Genomic DNA, 13,857 nt, shown 5'->3' with positions numbered 1-13,857 from the left:
CACTCCTAATGGACCCCCACCTACCCCCATTCACTCCCACCGTCCACACTCACAATAGTACCACACCCCCAATAGTACCACACCCCTTCCCATTCACTCCCACCGTCCACATTCCCAATGGGACCCCACCCCTTCCAATTCACTCCCATCATCCAAACTCCCAATGGGACTCCACCCCTTCCTATCCACTTCCACCGTCCGCACTCCCAATGGACCCCACCCCTTCCCATTCACTCCCACCGTCAACAGTCCCAATGGACCACACCCCTTCCCATTCGCTCCCACCGTCCACACTCCTAATGGAACCCACCCCTTCCCATTCACTCCCACTGTCCACTCTCCCAATGGACCCCACCTCTTCGCAGTCACTCCCACCGTCCACCCTCCCAATGGGATCCCACCCCACCCCCATTCGCTCCCACCGTCCACACTCCTAATGGACCCCACCTCTTCCCATTCACTCCCACCGTACACTCTCCCAATGGATCCCACCCATTCCCATTCACTGCCACCGTCCACACTCCCAATGGGATCCCACCCCACCACCATTCGCTCCCACCGTCCACCCTCCCAATGGGACCCCACCCCTTCCCCTTCACAACCACTGTCCACGCTCCCCATGGACCCTTCCCCTTCCCATTGACTCCGACTATCCACACTCCCAATGGGACCCCACCGCTTCCCATTCACTCCCACCGTCCACTCTCCCAATGGACCCCACTCCTTTCCATTCACTCCCACCATCCACACTCCCAAAGGATACCACCCCTTCCCATTCACTCCCACCGTCCACACTCCCAATGGGACCCCACCCCTTCCCATTCACTCCCACCGTACACACTCCCAAAGGACCCCACCCCTTCCCATTCTCTCCCACCGTCCACACTCCTAATGGACCCCACCCCTTCCCATTCACTCCCAGCATCCACACTCCCAATGGACCCCACCCCTTCCCATTCACTCCCACCGTCCTCACTACCAATGGACCCCACCCCTTCCCATTCATTCCCACCGTCCACACTCTTAATGGAACCCACCCCTTCCCATTCACTCCCACCGTTCACTCTCCCTGTGGGACCCCACCCCTTCCCATTCACTCCCACTGTTCACACTCCCAATGGACCCCACCCCTTCCCATTCTCTCCCACCGTCCACCCTCATAATTTGACCCCAACCTTTTCCATTCACTCCCACCGTCCACACTCCCAATGGGACCCCTCCACTTCACATTCCCTCCCACCATCCATACTCCCAATGGACTCCACCCCTTCCCATTCTCTCCCACCGTCCACGGTCCCAATGGACCCCACCCCTTCCCATTCACTCCCACCGTCCACACACCCAATGGGACCCCACCCCTTCCCATTCACTCCCACCGTCCACACTCCCAATGGGACCCCACCCCTTCCCATTCACTCCCACCGTCCACACTCCCAATGGACCCCACCCCTTCCCATTCACTCCCACCGTCCACGGTCCCAATGGACCCCACCCCTTCCCATTCACTCCCACCGTCCACACTCCCAATGGGACCCCACCCCTTCCCATTCACTCCCACCGTCCACACTCCCAATGGGTCCCCACCCCTTCCCATTCACTCCCACCGTCCACAGTCCCAATGGACCCCACCCCTTCCCATTCACTCCCACCATCTCTGCTCCCCTATGGACCCCACACCTTTCTATTTGTACCCCCCCACCCCATCCAGACTCTCCCTTTGGGACCCCATGCCTTTCCCATTCTCCCCCAACATCCGCACTCCCTATGGACCTCAGCCGTTCCCCTTCACCCCAATCATCCGCACTCCCTACGGACCCCACGCCTTCCTATTTGTACCCCCCCCCCCACCCCATGCACACTCTCACTAGGGTCATCGGAGCAGAATTAGGCTTTCGGCCTGTCGTGTTTGGTCCGCCATTTGATCATGGCTGAGTTACTTTTTACTCAAAACCCCATTTTGCCATCTCCCTCTAACCTCTGCTGCCTTTATTAATCAAGAACATATCAACGTCTGCTTTAAATGCACCAGAGACCTGGCCCCCACCACCGTCCTGGCATTGAATTCCACAGATTCTCCCCCAGTTTGCTGAAGAAGTTGCTCCTCATGTCTATTGTCAAGGGACATCCCTCTGTTTTTCGGCTGCGTCCTCTGGTCCTTGACTCCTCCAGTGTTGGAAAGATCCTCTCCACATCCACTCTGTGTAGGCATTTCAATATTCCCCCTTCATTCCCTGTGCCGTCAAACGCTCAGCATTTCTGTGATCGTTGTCAGGAACCTCCTGTGGACTCTATTCAGTGCCCTCTCCGTCCTTTCTTAGGCATAGCACTCAAAACTGCTGGCAGTACTCCAAGTGCGGTCTCACCAATGGCTTATAAATCCTCAGCATTACATCCTTGCATTTATATTCCAGTCCTTTAGAAATGAATGCTAACATTGCATTTTCCTTCCTGACCACTGGGTACTCAGCCTGCAAATTAACCTTCAGGGTATCCTGTACGAGGACTTCCAAGTCCCTCTGCTCCTCATTCACTGATTTCACTCCCTGCTTGGAAAATAGCCTAGGCCTTTTATTTTACCAAATTGCATGACCATGCAGTACCTTTCACCTCCACTTTCTGCCCATTCACCTGTCTGTTCTCTGCAGACCCGCTACTTCCCAATACTACCTTCCCCACCAGTCTATGTTTGTTATCAATTGGCCACAAAGCCATCAGTTCCATCACCCCGATCATTAACGTGGAACATGAAAAGTAGCAAACTCAACTAGTGGAACATCACTTGTTACCGGCAGCCAACAAGAAAAGACCCCCTTTACTCCCACTGTTAGCCTCCTGCTAGTCAATCTCCTGTCCATGCTGGTATCTTTCTTGAAATATCTGGTTTGGCAGCCTTGTCAAAGGCTTCTGAAAATCCAGATAAACAACATCCACTGTCTCTCCTTTGTCCATCCAGCCTGTTACCTCCTCAAGGTATTCCAACAGGTTTAAGGAAACCATGTTGACTTTAGCCTCGATAAGGGAGGCTATGACAATGGGCCTGCAGGAGCCCCAAAACCTCATCCTGAATAATGGATTCTGTCATCTTGCCAACCATTGAAGTCTGGCTAAATAGTTCATAATTCCCTGTCTTTTGCCTCCCTCTCTTCTTAAAGAACGGAAAGACATTTGAATTTTCCATTTCTCCAGAACCATCTAGAACCTTGCGACTCCTGAAAGATTATGACTAGTGCCTCCACAATCTCTTTAGCCACCCCTTTCAGAACCCCGGGGTGTAGCCCATCTGGTCCAGGTGACTTTTCCACCTTCAGACCTTTCAGCTTCCCAAACACCCCCCCCCTCCCAGTACTAACAATTGCACTCAACTCTGCCCTGAAGTTCCTGAATTTCTGGCATTCTGCTGGTGACTTCCACAGTGAAAACTCTCTCAAAATACTTCTTCAGTGGATCTATGGATGCCCCATCCAGTTAGCCCTGTCATGAAGGCTCTGTCTCTGTGACCACCTCCAGCTCCAACGCTCCTCCTTGTCTCTATACTCTGGCCACTACTCCCTTCCCCGTCTCCGTAACCCCCACCTACCTCTACCCCCCCCGTCTCTGTGACCCCCACCCACCTCTACCCTCCCCCCGTCTCCGTAACCCCCACCTACCTCTACCCCCGTCTTTGTGACCCCCACCCACCTCTACCCTCCCCCGTCTCCTTAACCCCCACCCACCTCTACCCCCCGTCTCTGTGACCCCCACCCACCTCTACCCTCCCCCGTCTCCGTAACCCCCACCCACCTCTACTCCCCCCTCTGTGACCCCCACCCACCTCTACCCTCCCCCCCGTCTCTGTGACCCCCCTCTAGTCTCTTCACCTCTCTCATCTCTGTAACTCCCTCCAGCCCCTGCCCCCTCCCCGTCTTTGTTCATCAAGGCAGTACAAATGAAAACAGAATGCAGAATAGAGTGTCACAGTTACAGAGAGAGGGCGGTGCAGGCAGATAAGTGTGTGGGCCACCACGAGGGAGATTGGGAGATCAAGTGTTCATCTTTCAGTGTGTGTGAGGCCCGTTCAAGAGTTTGAGAACAGCGGGGTGGAACCTGTCCTTGATCCTGGTATGTGTTCTCGACTTTTTGTATCTTCCCGATGGGAGAGGAGAGAAGAGTCTGCATAATCTTTGATGACACTGGCTGCTTTCCTGACGCAGTGGGAAGTGTAGTCAGAGTCCGTGGAGGGGAGGCTGGTCTCCGTGATGAGCTGTGTCCGCATCACTTTCCCGCAGTCTCAGGCAGAGCAGTTGCCGTGGCAAACCGTGATACATCCAGATGGGATGGATCAATCGAAATCAGAGAGGGTCATCGGGGCCACGCTGAATGTCCTTAGCCTCGAGGGAGAGGGTGGCCTGGCGAACTTTCTTAGCCATAGTGTTTAATAACCTGGACCAGGAAGAGTTGTTTGTGACTGCAGAGCTCTACACCAGAGCCCAGAATCAGGCGGGTGTGCGATGGGTGCATTATAATTAACCCTCACTCCACCCCTACCCTGCTCATTCTGAATTCCTGGTGCTCCTCCCCTCCCCTTCCTTCCCCCCACCCAACCCTCTGGGAGACTCACTGTCTTGTCATTCTCTCCAGAGGAGGAGCGCAGGGTGAAGGCTAACGCTCGGGAATACAACGAGAAGTTCCAATATGCGGTGAGTGTCCTCGGGCGGTGGAGTGGGTGGTGAGAATGGTCAGTCAGCCTACGGCCAACCCCAAAATCGGTGGAGCAGAGGACCATGTGGAAGGGTGCAGTGAGATACAGATTGGGGCGGTGAAATGGCAGATGCCGTTTAATCCAGGCACGTGTGAGATGTTGCGGATTGGGAGGTCGAATGTAAGGGCAGGGTGTTTAACACGGTTGATGGCAGGATCTTGGGGTCCAGTTCCACAGATCCCTGAAAGTGGCTGCACAGGACAATGGGTTGGTAAAGAGGGTGCTTGCCTTTATTATTGGAGGAATTGAGTTCCGGGGTCAGGTAATAAGGTGCAACTTTGTACAACTCTGGTTAGGCCGCATCTGGAGTATTGTGTACAGTTTGGTCGCCCCGCTGTAGGAAGGATGTGGAAGTTTTGGAGAGGGAGCAGAAATGGATCACCAGGATGCTGCCTGGATTCGAAGGCATGAGCTGTGAGGAGAGGTTGGACAAAGTTGGGCTGTTCTCTCTGGAGACTGAGGGGAGACCTGATAGAGGTTTTTAAGGTTATGGGGGGTGGGGGGGGGGTAGAGGCAGGGTATTCGGTGAGAATCATTCTCCCAGGATGTCAAGTACTCGAGGGCCTGGAGGTCAGCAGTCGGGTGACAGGTCAGACTGGAGGATCTGCCTGGGGTCAAGGGTCATGAAATTTGGTTAGAGCTCAGAGACTGGGACCGAGCCAACCCTGGGCGTTTGAGAGATGGCCCTGGTACCTTACAAGAGAAGGGAGAGGTTGGAGGTGGGAGCCTCCCCACAGGTGGGGGATGGGGTCTGTTGGGTTGACATGTTTTCTGGCAGCTGCTCACTTCCCTCAACCCCCTCTCCCTTCGCTCTTTTCCTCTCCCCCCACCCGAACAGAACAATTGCATCAAGACGTCCAAGTACAACATGATTACCTTCTTGCCTGTCAACCTCTTCGAGCAGTTCCAGGAGGTGGCCAACACCTACTTCCTGTTCTTGCTGATTCTGCAGGTACATTTGTCTTGGGCTACACCATGGGGGGGGGGGTGCTGGGGAGGGCCAGAAGTGGGCAAGGGAGGGATTGGACTCAGGAAGCGTCCCACTGCCAGGAGATGTGGGAGGGGTGAGATGGAAGGACCCCCCTCCCCCCCCACTGTTCTTAGGCTGAGCATTACCCCTCGACCCACTCCTGGGGCAGTTTGTGGGATCTTGCTGTGTGCCCTGAGGTTCCATGAAGGTCATGCTTTCTAGAGGGGGGTGTGCCTTTGGCTTGTAAAGGATTTGTTTTGGTGGGGGAAGGGGGAGGCGTGTATATCCAAGAAGGGATTGGACTCTCAGTCAGTGTCTGGTTCTCCACACACTTGGCACTGGAGGGAGGAGGGGAAGGAATTGGAATCTTAACAGCCCTGGAATTTTCTTGAATCTTCTCCCCATCCCCAGAAGCCTTTCCTCCTTGGAGCACTGGGGCCTCGCTGTCTCCTCCAAAGGGTTAACTCCAGTGACCTGCTATTGGATTGGCGTGAGGCTCACACTGGATATCTGTCCCTCTGGGACCCCCGTTTCCCCAATCCCAACAGGACCCTCTTCCCCGCTCCCTGTAAAGCCACAGGATCCCAGGCCGCAAAGTAACACGCATATGCTGGAGGAACTCAGCAGGCCAGGGAGCATCCGTGGAAATAAGCAGTCAATGTTTCCGGTTGTTTTTTTGCACTTTTGGGCGTGTTGCTTGGATTTCCAGCATCTGCAGATTTTCTCTTGTTTGTCCCAGGACTCGGATTTGGAGAAAAAGATCAGGAGACTGGGATTGGGTTATTGGGCCCAGGAGAGAGGGTGAGCAGGCCCTGAAGACTGGGATCGGGAGAGCAGGATTGGGAGACCAGAGTAAACACACCAGGATTAGGAGACTGGGATTGGGTGATTGGGTCCAGGAGAGTGGGATACAGAGAATAGGCCCTGAAGATTGGGATCGGGAGAGTGGAACAAGGAGGCCCAGCCCTGAAGATCAGGAATGAGAGAGCAGGGTAGGGAGAATGGGATCTGGAGTTGGACACAAAGCCGTGATCTGGAGTCCAGGCCCAGAGTCGGACACGAAGCCCTGATCTGGAGTCCAGGCCCAGAGTCGGACACGAAGCCCTGATCTGGAGTCCAGGCCCAGAGTCGGACACGAAGCCCTGATCTGGAGTCCAGGCCCAGAGTCGGACACGAAGCCCTGATCTGGAGTCCAGGCCCAGAGTCGGACACGAAGCCCTGATCTGGAGTCCAGGCCCAGAGTCGGACACGAAGCCCTGATCTGGAGTCCAGGCCCAGAGTCGGACACGAAGCCCTGATCTGGAGTCCAGGCCCAGAGTCGGACACGAAGCCCTGATCTGGAGTCCAGGCCCAGAGTCGGACTCGAAGCCCTGATCTGGAGTCCAGGCCCAGAGTCTGACACGAAGCCCTGATCTGGAGTCCAGGCCCAGAGTCGGACACGAAGCCCTGATTTGGAGTCCAGGCCCAGAGTCGGACACGAAGCCCTGATCTGGAGTCCAGGCCCAGGGTCGGACACGAAGCCCTGATCTGGAGTCCAGGCCCAGAGTCTGACACGAAGCCCTGATCTGGAGTCCAGGCCCAGAGTCGGACACGAAGCCCTGATCTGGAGTCCAGGCCCAGGGTCGGACATGAAGCCCTGATCTGGAGTCCAGGCCCGCCCTGATCTGGAGTCCAGGCCCAGAGTCGGACACGAAGCCCTGATCTGGAGTCCAGGCCCAGGGTCGGACACAAAGCCCTGATCTGGAGTCCAGGCCCAGAGTCGGACACGAAGCCCTGATCTGGAGTCCAGGCCCAGGGTCGGACACGAAGACCTGATCTGGAGTCCAGGCCCAGTCGGACACGAAGCCCTGTTCTGGAGTCCAGGCCCAGAGTCGGACACGAAGCCCTGATCTGGAGTCTGCAACCCAGAATCGGACACGAAGCCCTGATCTGGAGTCCAGGCCCAGGGTGGGACACGAAGCCCTGATCTGGAGTCCAGGCCCAGAGTCGGACACGAAGCCCTGATCTGGAGTCCAGTCCCAGAGTCGGACACGAAGCCCTGATCTGGAGTCCAGGCCCAGAGTCGGACACGAAGCCCTGATCTGGAGTCCAGGCCCAGAGTCGGACACGAAACCCTGATCTGGAGTCCAGGCCCAGAGTCGGACACGAAGCCCTGATCTGGAGTCCAGGCCCAGGGTCGGACACGAAGCCCTGATCTGGAGTCCAGGCCCAGAGTCTGACACGAAGCCCTGATCTGGAGTCCAGGCCCAGAGTCAGACACGAAGCCCTGATCTGGAGTCCAGGCCCAGGGTCGGATACGAAGCCCTGATCTGGAGTCCAGGCCCAGAGTCGGACACGAAGCCCTGATCTGGAGTTCAGGCCCAGAGTCTGACACGAAGCCCTGATCTGGAGTCCAGGCCCAGAGTCGGACACGAAGTCCTGATCTGGAGTCCAGGCCCAGGGTCGGACACGAAGCCCTGATCTGGAGTCCAGGCCCAGAGTCGGACACGAAGCCCTGATCTGGAGTCTGCAACCCAGAATCGGACACGAAGCCCTGATCTGGAGTCCAGGCCCAGGGTGGGACACGAAGCCCTGATCTGGAGTCCAGGCCCAGAGTCGGACACGAAGCCCTGATCTGGAGTCCAGGCCCAGAGTCGGACACGAAGCCCTGATCTGGAGTCCAGGCCCAGAGTCGGACACGAAGCCCTGATTTGGAGTCCAGGCCCAGAGTCGGACACGAAGCCCTGATCTGGAGTCCAGGCCCAGGGTCGGACACGAAGCCCTGATCTGGAGTCCAGGCCCAGAGTCTGACACGAAGCCCTGATCTGGAGTCCAGGCCCAGAGTCGGACACGAAGCCCTGATCTGGAGTCCAGGCCCAGGGTCGGACATGAAGCCCTGATCTGGAGTCCAGGCCCCGCCCTGATCTGGAGTCCAGGCCCAGAGTCGGACACGAAGCCCTGATCTGGAGTCCAGGCCCAGGGTCGGACACGAAGCCCTGATCTGGAGTCCAGGCCCAGGGTCAGACACGAAGCCCTGATCTGGAGTCCAGGCCCAGAGTCGGACACGAAGCCCTGATCTGGAGTTCAGGCCCAGAGTCTGACACGAAGCCCTGATCTGGAGTCCAGGCCCAGAGTCGGACACGAAGTCCTGATCTGGAGTCCAGGCCCAGGGTCGGACACGAAGCCCTGATCTGGAGTCCAGGCCCAGAGTCGGACACGAAGCCCTGATCTGGAGTCTGCAACCCAGAATCGGACACGAAGCCCTGATCTGGAGTCCAGGCCCAGGGTGGGACACGAAGCCCTGATCTGGAGTCCAGGCCCAGAGTCGGACACGAAGCCCTGATCTGGAGTCCAGGCCCAGAGTCGGACACGAAGCCCTGATCTGGAGTCCAGGCCCAGAGTCGGACATGAAGCCCTGATCTCGAGTCCAGGCCCAGAGTCGGACACGAAGCCCTGATCTCGAGTCCAGGCCCAGAGTCGGACACGAAGCCCTGATCTGGAGTCCAGGCCCAGAGTCGGACACGAAGCCCTGATCTGGAGTCCAGGCCCAGGGTCGGACACGAAGCCCTGATCTGGAGTCCAGGCCCAGAGTTGGACACGAAGCCCTGATCTGGAGTCTGCAACCCAGAATCGGACACGAAGCCCTGATCTGGAGTCCAGGCCCAGAGTCTGACACGAAGCCCTGATCTGGAGTCCAGGCCCAGAGTCGGACACGAAGCCCTGATCTGGAGTCCAGGCCCAGAGTCGGACACGAAGCCCTGATCTGGAGTCCAGGCCCAGAGTCGGACACGAAGCCCTGATCTGGAGTCCAGGCCCTGGGTCTCTGGCGTTGCCACACAACTGGGGATGGGGGTCTGGGATAGGGAAAGCGATCCTTTCACACCCCGCTTACTTTCCCCTGATGTCCGCTGTCCCCATCCCTCTCCCTCCCACCCCCCCTTCCGTCACACTAACCTCTCCTGGCTCCTTCTCCCCTTGCAGCTCATCCCGCAGATTTCCTCGCTGTCCTGGTTCACCACCATTGTGCCTTTGGTCCTAGTCTTGACCATCACTGCCGTCAAAGACGCCACAGACGACTACGTGAGTCTTCTCCCGGCCTGGCCTGCACCACCGAATGGGCGGGGGCCTTCTGGTTGTGGGGGGCGGTTTTAGGAGCGAGCGGGCGAGAGATATGGAAGTTACGCGCCAGCATCTTCGCGCTCGGGGTGCTGGAGGAACTCGGCAGGTCAGGCAGCGGCTCCCAGGGGTTGCTGGGGTAAACACCAAGACCCTTCATCGGGAGGGGTGGGCAAGGGGGAGTGTGGCAAGCTGGCAGGCGATGGGTGAGACCAGGCACGGGGTAGCTGGGTGGGCGGGTGGAGGTGTTCATTGGAAGGGGTAAGGAGCTGAGGAGCGATCTGCTAGGAGAGGAGAGTGGACCGTGGGAGGAAGGGTGGTGGGCAGCTGAGGAGAGGTGAGCCAGAATGAGGAACGGGATGGCGGGGTGAGGCTATCTTTGTCTGAATATCATGGTGTGAGATGGGGTTAGCATTGATGTTCAAAGGGGCGGCACGTGATCAGGAGCGGAGATGGAAGGTTTGAGTACAACGATGACAATCTCTCACTGCCCCAGTGAGAGTGCGCCCGGAGGGCTGTGCACGGTGCGGCCCCCCCCCCCCCAGCCCCGGAAACAACATCCCTACCACGGAGGGACTGCAGCGAAGATCGGGGACACCGATCGAGGTAACCCGGACTGCGTTCCCTGGGATTTGGAAGCACGAGGGGAGATCCCGTCGTGGCTTGAAGGGGAGGGTGTCTCCCCCTGGGGCTGCGGAGTTGAGGACAAGAGGTCACCATCTCAGACTGGGACAGGGAGGGTGTCTCTTCACCCGGAAGGCAGGCAGGGAGCCCGTGGAACCCCAGCCCTGTGACACCCCTCAGAGTCAGAGGTGGATGGAGTCCTGTTGTTGAGGGAATGGGGGGATAGGGGCAGGAGAATTGAGACGGGGAATAAGCTCGAGTTTTGAGCAACAAACAGAGGGTTTAACGAACGGCAGTCCAACCTCTGGGACTGGGGTCAGTGCCCTGGGCTGGAATCGCCCCCTTCCCCTCCGTGCGGTACCTGTCATCCCCAACCCGTGATCACCTACCCACCCCTGCTCTGCTTCATCCTCCTGGACATTTGCCCCCCCCCCCGGGGGGAAGAATGGACAGATATGTCAACCGGGGCAAAAGTTTGGGGAGGGTTGGGACAGGGGTCGCGGGGAGGCGGGGGTGAGAGCCCAGTCGATGCTGGTCGGGTCTGCCCCTCCGTCCCTCACCCTCCACCCTGAGGAGACGGGAGTGGGCGTCTATTCCTGGGGTGAAGTCAGTACCCTCTCTCCCCACTGCTCCTCACAGGGTCACAGGCAGGGGAACAGGGTGGATGGATGTTTGCGAGGGAGGGGGCTATGGAGAAAGGGGAGGGGCAAAAGCTGAGGGGTTTGGGGAGGACGGCAAGAGGGAGAGGGAGGAGAATGAAGGGGATAAGAGGGAACACCCTTGAAGGGAGTAGGAGTCCTGTGTGTTGGAGACTTCCCTACATGACAGTCTGTGCCAGGGACATGCCACTTTCCTAACTCCTCAGTGGCAGAGGGGAGGAGTAAACCCTGATCAGCGGTTCGAAAAAGGAAGGTTCCTGACCCCCTCCTTCCTTCCCCCTAGGGGCCTCGCTTCACCCGCCTTCCCTCCTCCTTCCCCCCTTCCCTTCTCAAGAGAATGAACAAGAAGGACAAAGAAGGAAGGGACCAAAGGAAGAAGCAACGGAAGCCCCCCTCCTTCCTTCCCCTCCTCCTTGACGGCCCGACGAAGACCGATCCCCCTCCTTCCTTCCCACCTCCTTCCTCCCCTCCTTCCTCCCCCTTCCTCCCCCTTCCTTCCCCCTTCCTTCCCCCTCCTTCCTTACCCCTCCCTTCCCCCTTTCCTTCCCCTTCCTTCCCCCTACTCCCCCTTCCTTCCCCCTCCTTCCTCCCTCCCCCCTTCCTCCCCCTCCTTCCCCCCTTCCTTTCCCCCTCCTTACCCTCCCCTCCCCCTTTCCTTCCCCTTTCCTTCCCCCTTACTCCCCTTCCTCCCCTCCTTCCTCCCCCTCCTTCCTTCCCCTCCTTCCTCCCCCTCCTTCCTTCCCCCTTCCTTCCCCCTCCTTCCTTCCCCCTTCCTCCCCCTTCCTTCCCCTTTCCTTTCCCCCCTCCTTCCTTCCCCCTCCCTTCCCACCTTTCCTTCCCTTTCCTTCCCCTTGACTCCCTCCTTCCCCCTCCTTCCTCCCCCCTTCCTCCCCCTGCCTTCCCCCTTCCTTTCCCCCACCTCCTTCACCCCCGTCCGGCCAAGGCCTGCCCCTTTCCTTCCCCCTTACTCCCCTTCCTTCCCCCTTCCAGAGGCCACGCCGCCTACGCCATGCCCCTCCTGGCCCTTCCCCCTCCGACCTTCCCCCTCCTGCCCCCTCTTCCTTCCCCTCCTTCCTTCCCCCTCCTTCCTCCCCCTCTTCCTTCCCCCTCCTTCTCCCCTCCTTCCTCCCCTCCTTCCTCCCCCTCCTTCCTTCCCCCTCCTTCCTTCCCCCTCCTTCCTTCCCCTCCTTCCTTCCCCCTCCTTCCTTCCCCCTTCCTTCCCCCTTCCTTCCCCCTCCTTCCTTCCCCCTCCTTCCTTCCCCCTCCTTCCATCCCCCTCCATCCTTCCCCCTCCTTCCTCCCCTCCTTCCTTCCCCCTCACCCCGTCCTTCCCCCCTTCCTTTCCCCCTCCTTCCTTACCCCGCCCATCCCCCTTTCCTTCCCTTCCTTCCCCCTTACCCCTTCCTTCCCCTCCTCCTCCCTCCCCCTTCCTCCCCCTCCTTCCCCCCTTCCTTTCCCCCTCCTTACCCCTCCCTCCCCCTTTCCTTCCCCTTTCCTTCCCCTTACTCCCCTTCCTCCCCTCCTTCCTTCCCCCTCCTTCCTTTCCCCTCATTCCTCCCCCTCCTTCCTTCCCCCTTCCTTCCCCCTCCTTCCTTCCCCCTTCCTCCCCCTTCCTTCCCCTTCCTTTCCCCCTCCTTCCTTCCCCTCCCTTCCCCCTTTCCTTCCCCTTTCCTTCCCCCTTACTCCCCTTCCTTCCCCCTCCTTCCTCCCCCTTCCTCCCCCTCCTTCCCCCCTTCCTTTCCCCCTCCTTCCTTACCCCTCCTCCCCCCTTTCCTTCCCCTTTCCTTCCCCCTTACTCCCCTCCTTCCCCCTCCTTCCTTTCCCTCTCTTCCCTTTCCCCTCTTCCCTACCCCCTCCTCCCTTCCCCTCCTTCCTCTCCCTCCTTCCTTCCCCTCCTTCCTTCCCCTCCTTCCTCCCCCTCCTTCCTTCCCCCTCCTTCCTCCCCCTCCTTCCTCCCCCTCCTTCCTTCCCCCTCCTTCCTTCCCCCTCCTTCCTTCCCCTCCTTCCTTCCCCTTCCTTCCCCTTCCCCTTCCCCCTCCTTCCTTCCCCCTCCTTCCTTCCCCCTCCTTCCATCCCCCTCCATCCTTCCCCCCTCCTTCCTCCCCCTCCTTCCTTCCCCCTTCCTCCCCCTTCCCCCCTTCCTTTCCCCCTCCTTCTTACCCCTCCCTTCCCCCTTTCCTTCCCCTTTCCTTCCCCCTTACTCCCCTTCCTTCCCCCTCCTTCCCCCCTTCCTTTCCCCCTCCTTACCCCTCCCTCCCCCTTTCCTTCCCCTTTCCTTCCCCCTTACTCCCCTTCCTCCCCTCCTTCCTTCCCCCTCCTTCCTCCCCCTCATTCCTCCCCCTCCTTCCTTCCCCCTTCCTTCCCCTCCTTCCTTCCCCCTTCCTCCCCTTCCTTCCCCCTTCCTTTCCCCCTCCTTCCTTCCCCCTCCCTTCCCCCTTTCCTTCCCTTCCTTCCCCCTTACTCCCCTTCCTTCCCCCTCCTTCCTCCCCCTTCCTCCCCCTCCTTCCCCCCTTCCTTTCCCCCTCCTTCCTTACCCCTCCCTCCCCCTTTCCTTCCCCTTACTCCCCTTCCTTCCCCTCCTTCCTTTCCCTCTCTTCCCTTCCCCCTCCTTCCTCCCCCTCCTTCCTCCCCCCTCCTTCCTCCCCCTCCTTCCTTCCCCCTCCTTCCTTTCCCCTCCTTCCTTCCCCCTCCTTCCTTCCCCCTCCTTCATTCCCCCTCCTTCCTTCCCCCTCCTTCCTCCCCTCCTTCCTCCCCCTCCTTCCTTCCCCCTC

General features: G+C 58.8%; 1 protein-coding gene across 1 annotated transcript in view; it reads left to right on the top strand.

The window, feature by feature from the left end:
• Positions 1-13,857, top strand: part of LOC132400063 (phospholipid-transporting ATPase ID-like) — a 153,049-nt gene that overhangs the window by 57,246 nt on the left and 81,946 nt on the right. Inside the window, 3 exon segments of the mRNA XM_059981146.1 lie at positions 4,618-4,676; positions 5,577-5,690; positions 9,669-9,832. Of these exon segments, the coding sequence (XP_059837129.1) occupies positions 4,618-4,676; positions 5,577-5,690; positions 9,669-9,832 (337 nt within the window).

Source organism: Hypanus sabinus, chromosome 9 (genome assembly GCF_030144855.1).
Source record: "Hypanus sabinus isolate sHypSab1 chromosome 9, sHypSab1.hap1, whole genome shotgun sequence".
NCBI lineage: Eukaryota > Metazoa > Chordata > Chondrichthyes > Myliobatiformes > Dasyatidae > Hypanus > Hypanus sabinus.
This window is presented reverse-complemented; position numbering and strand designations above follow the sequence as displayed.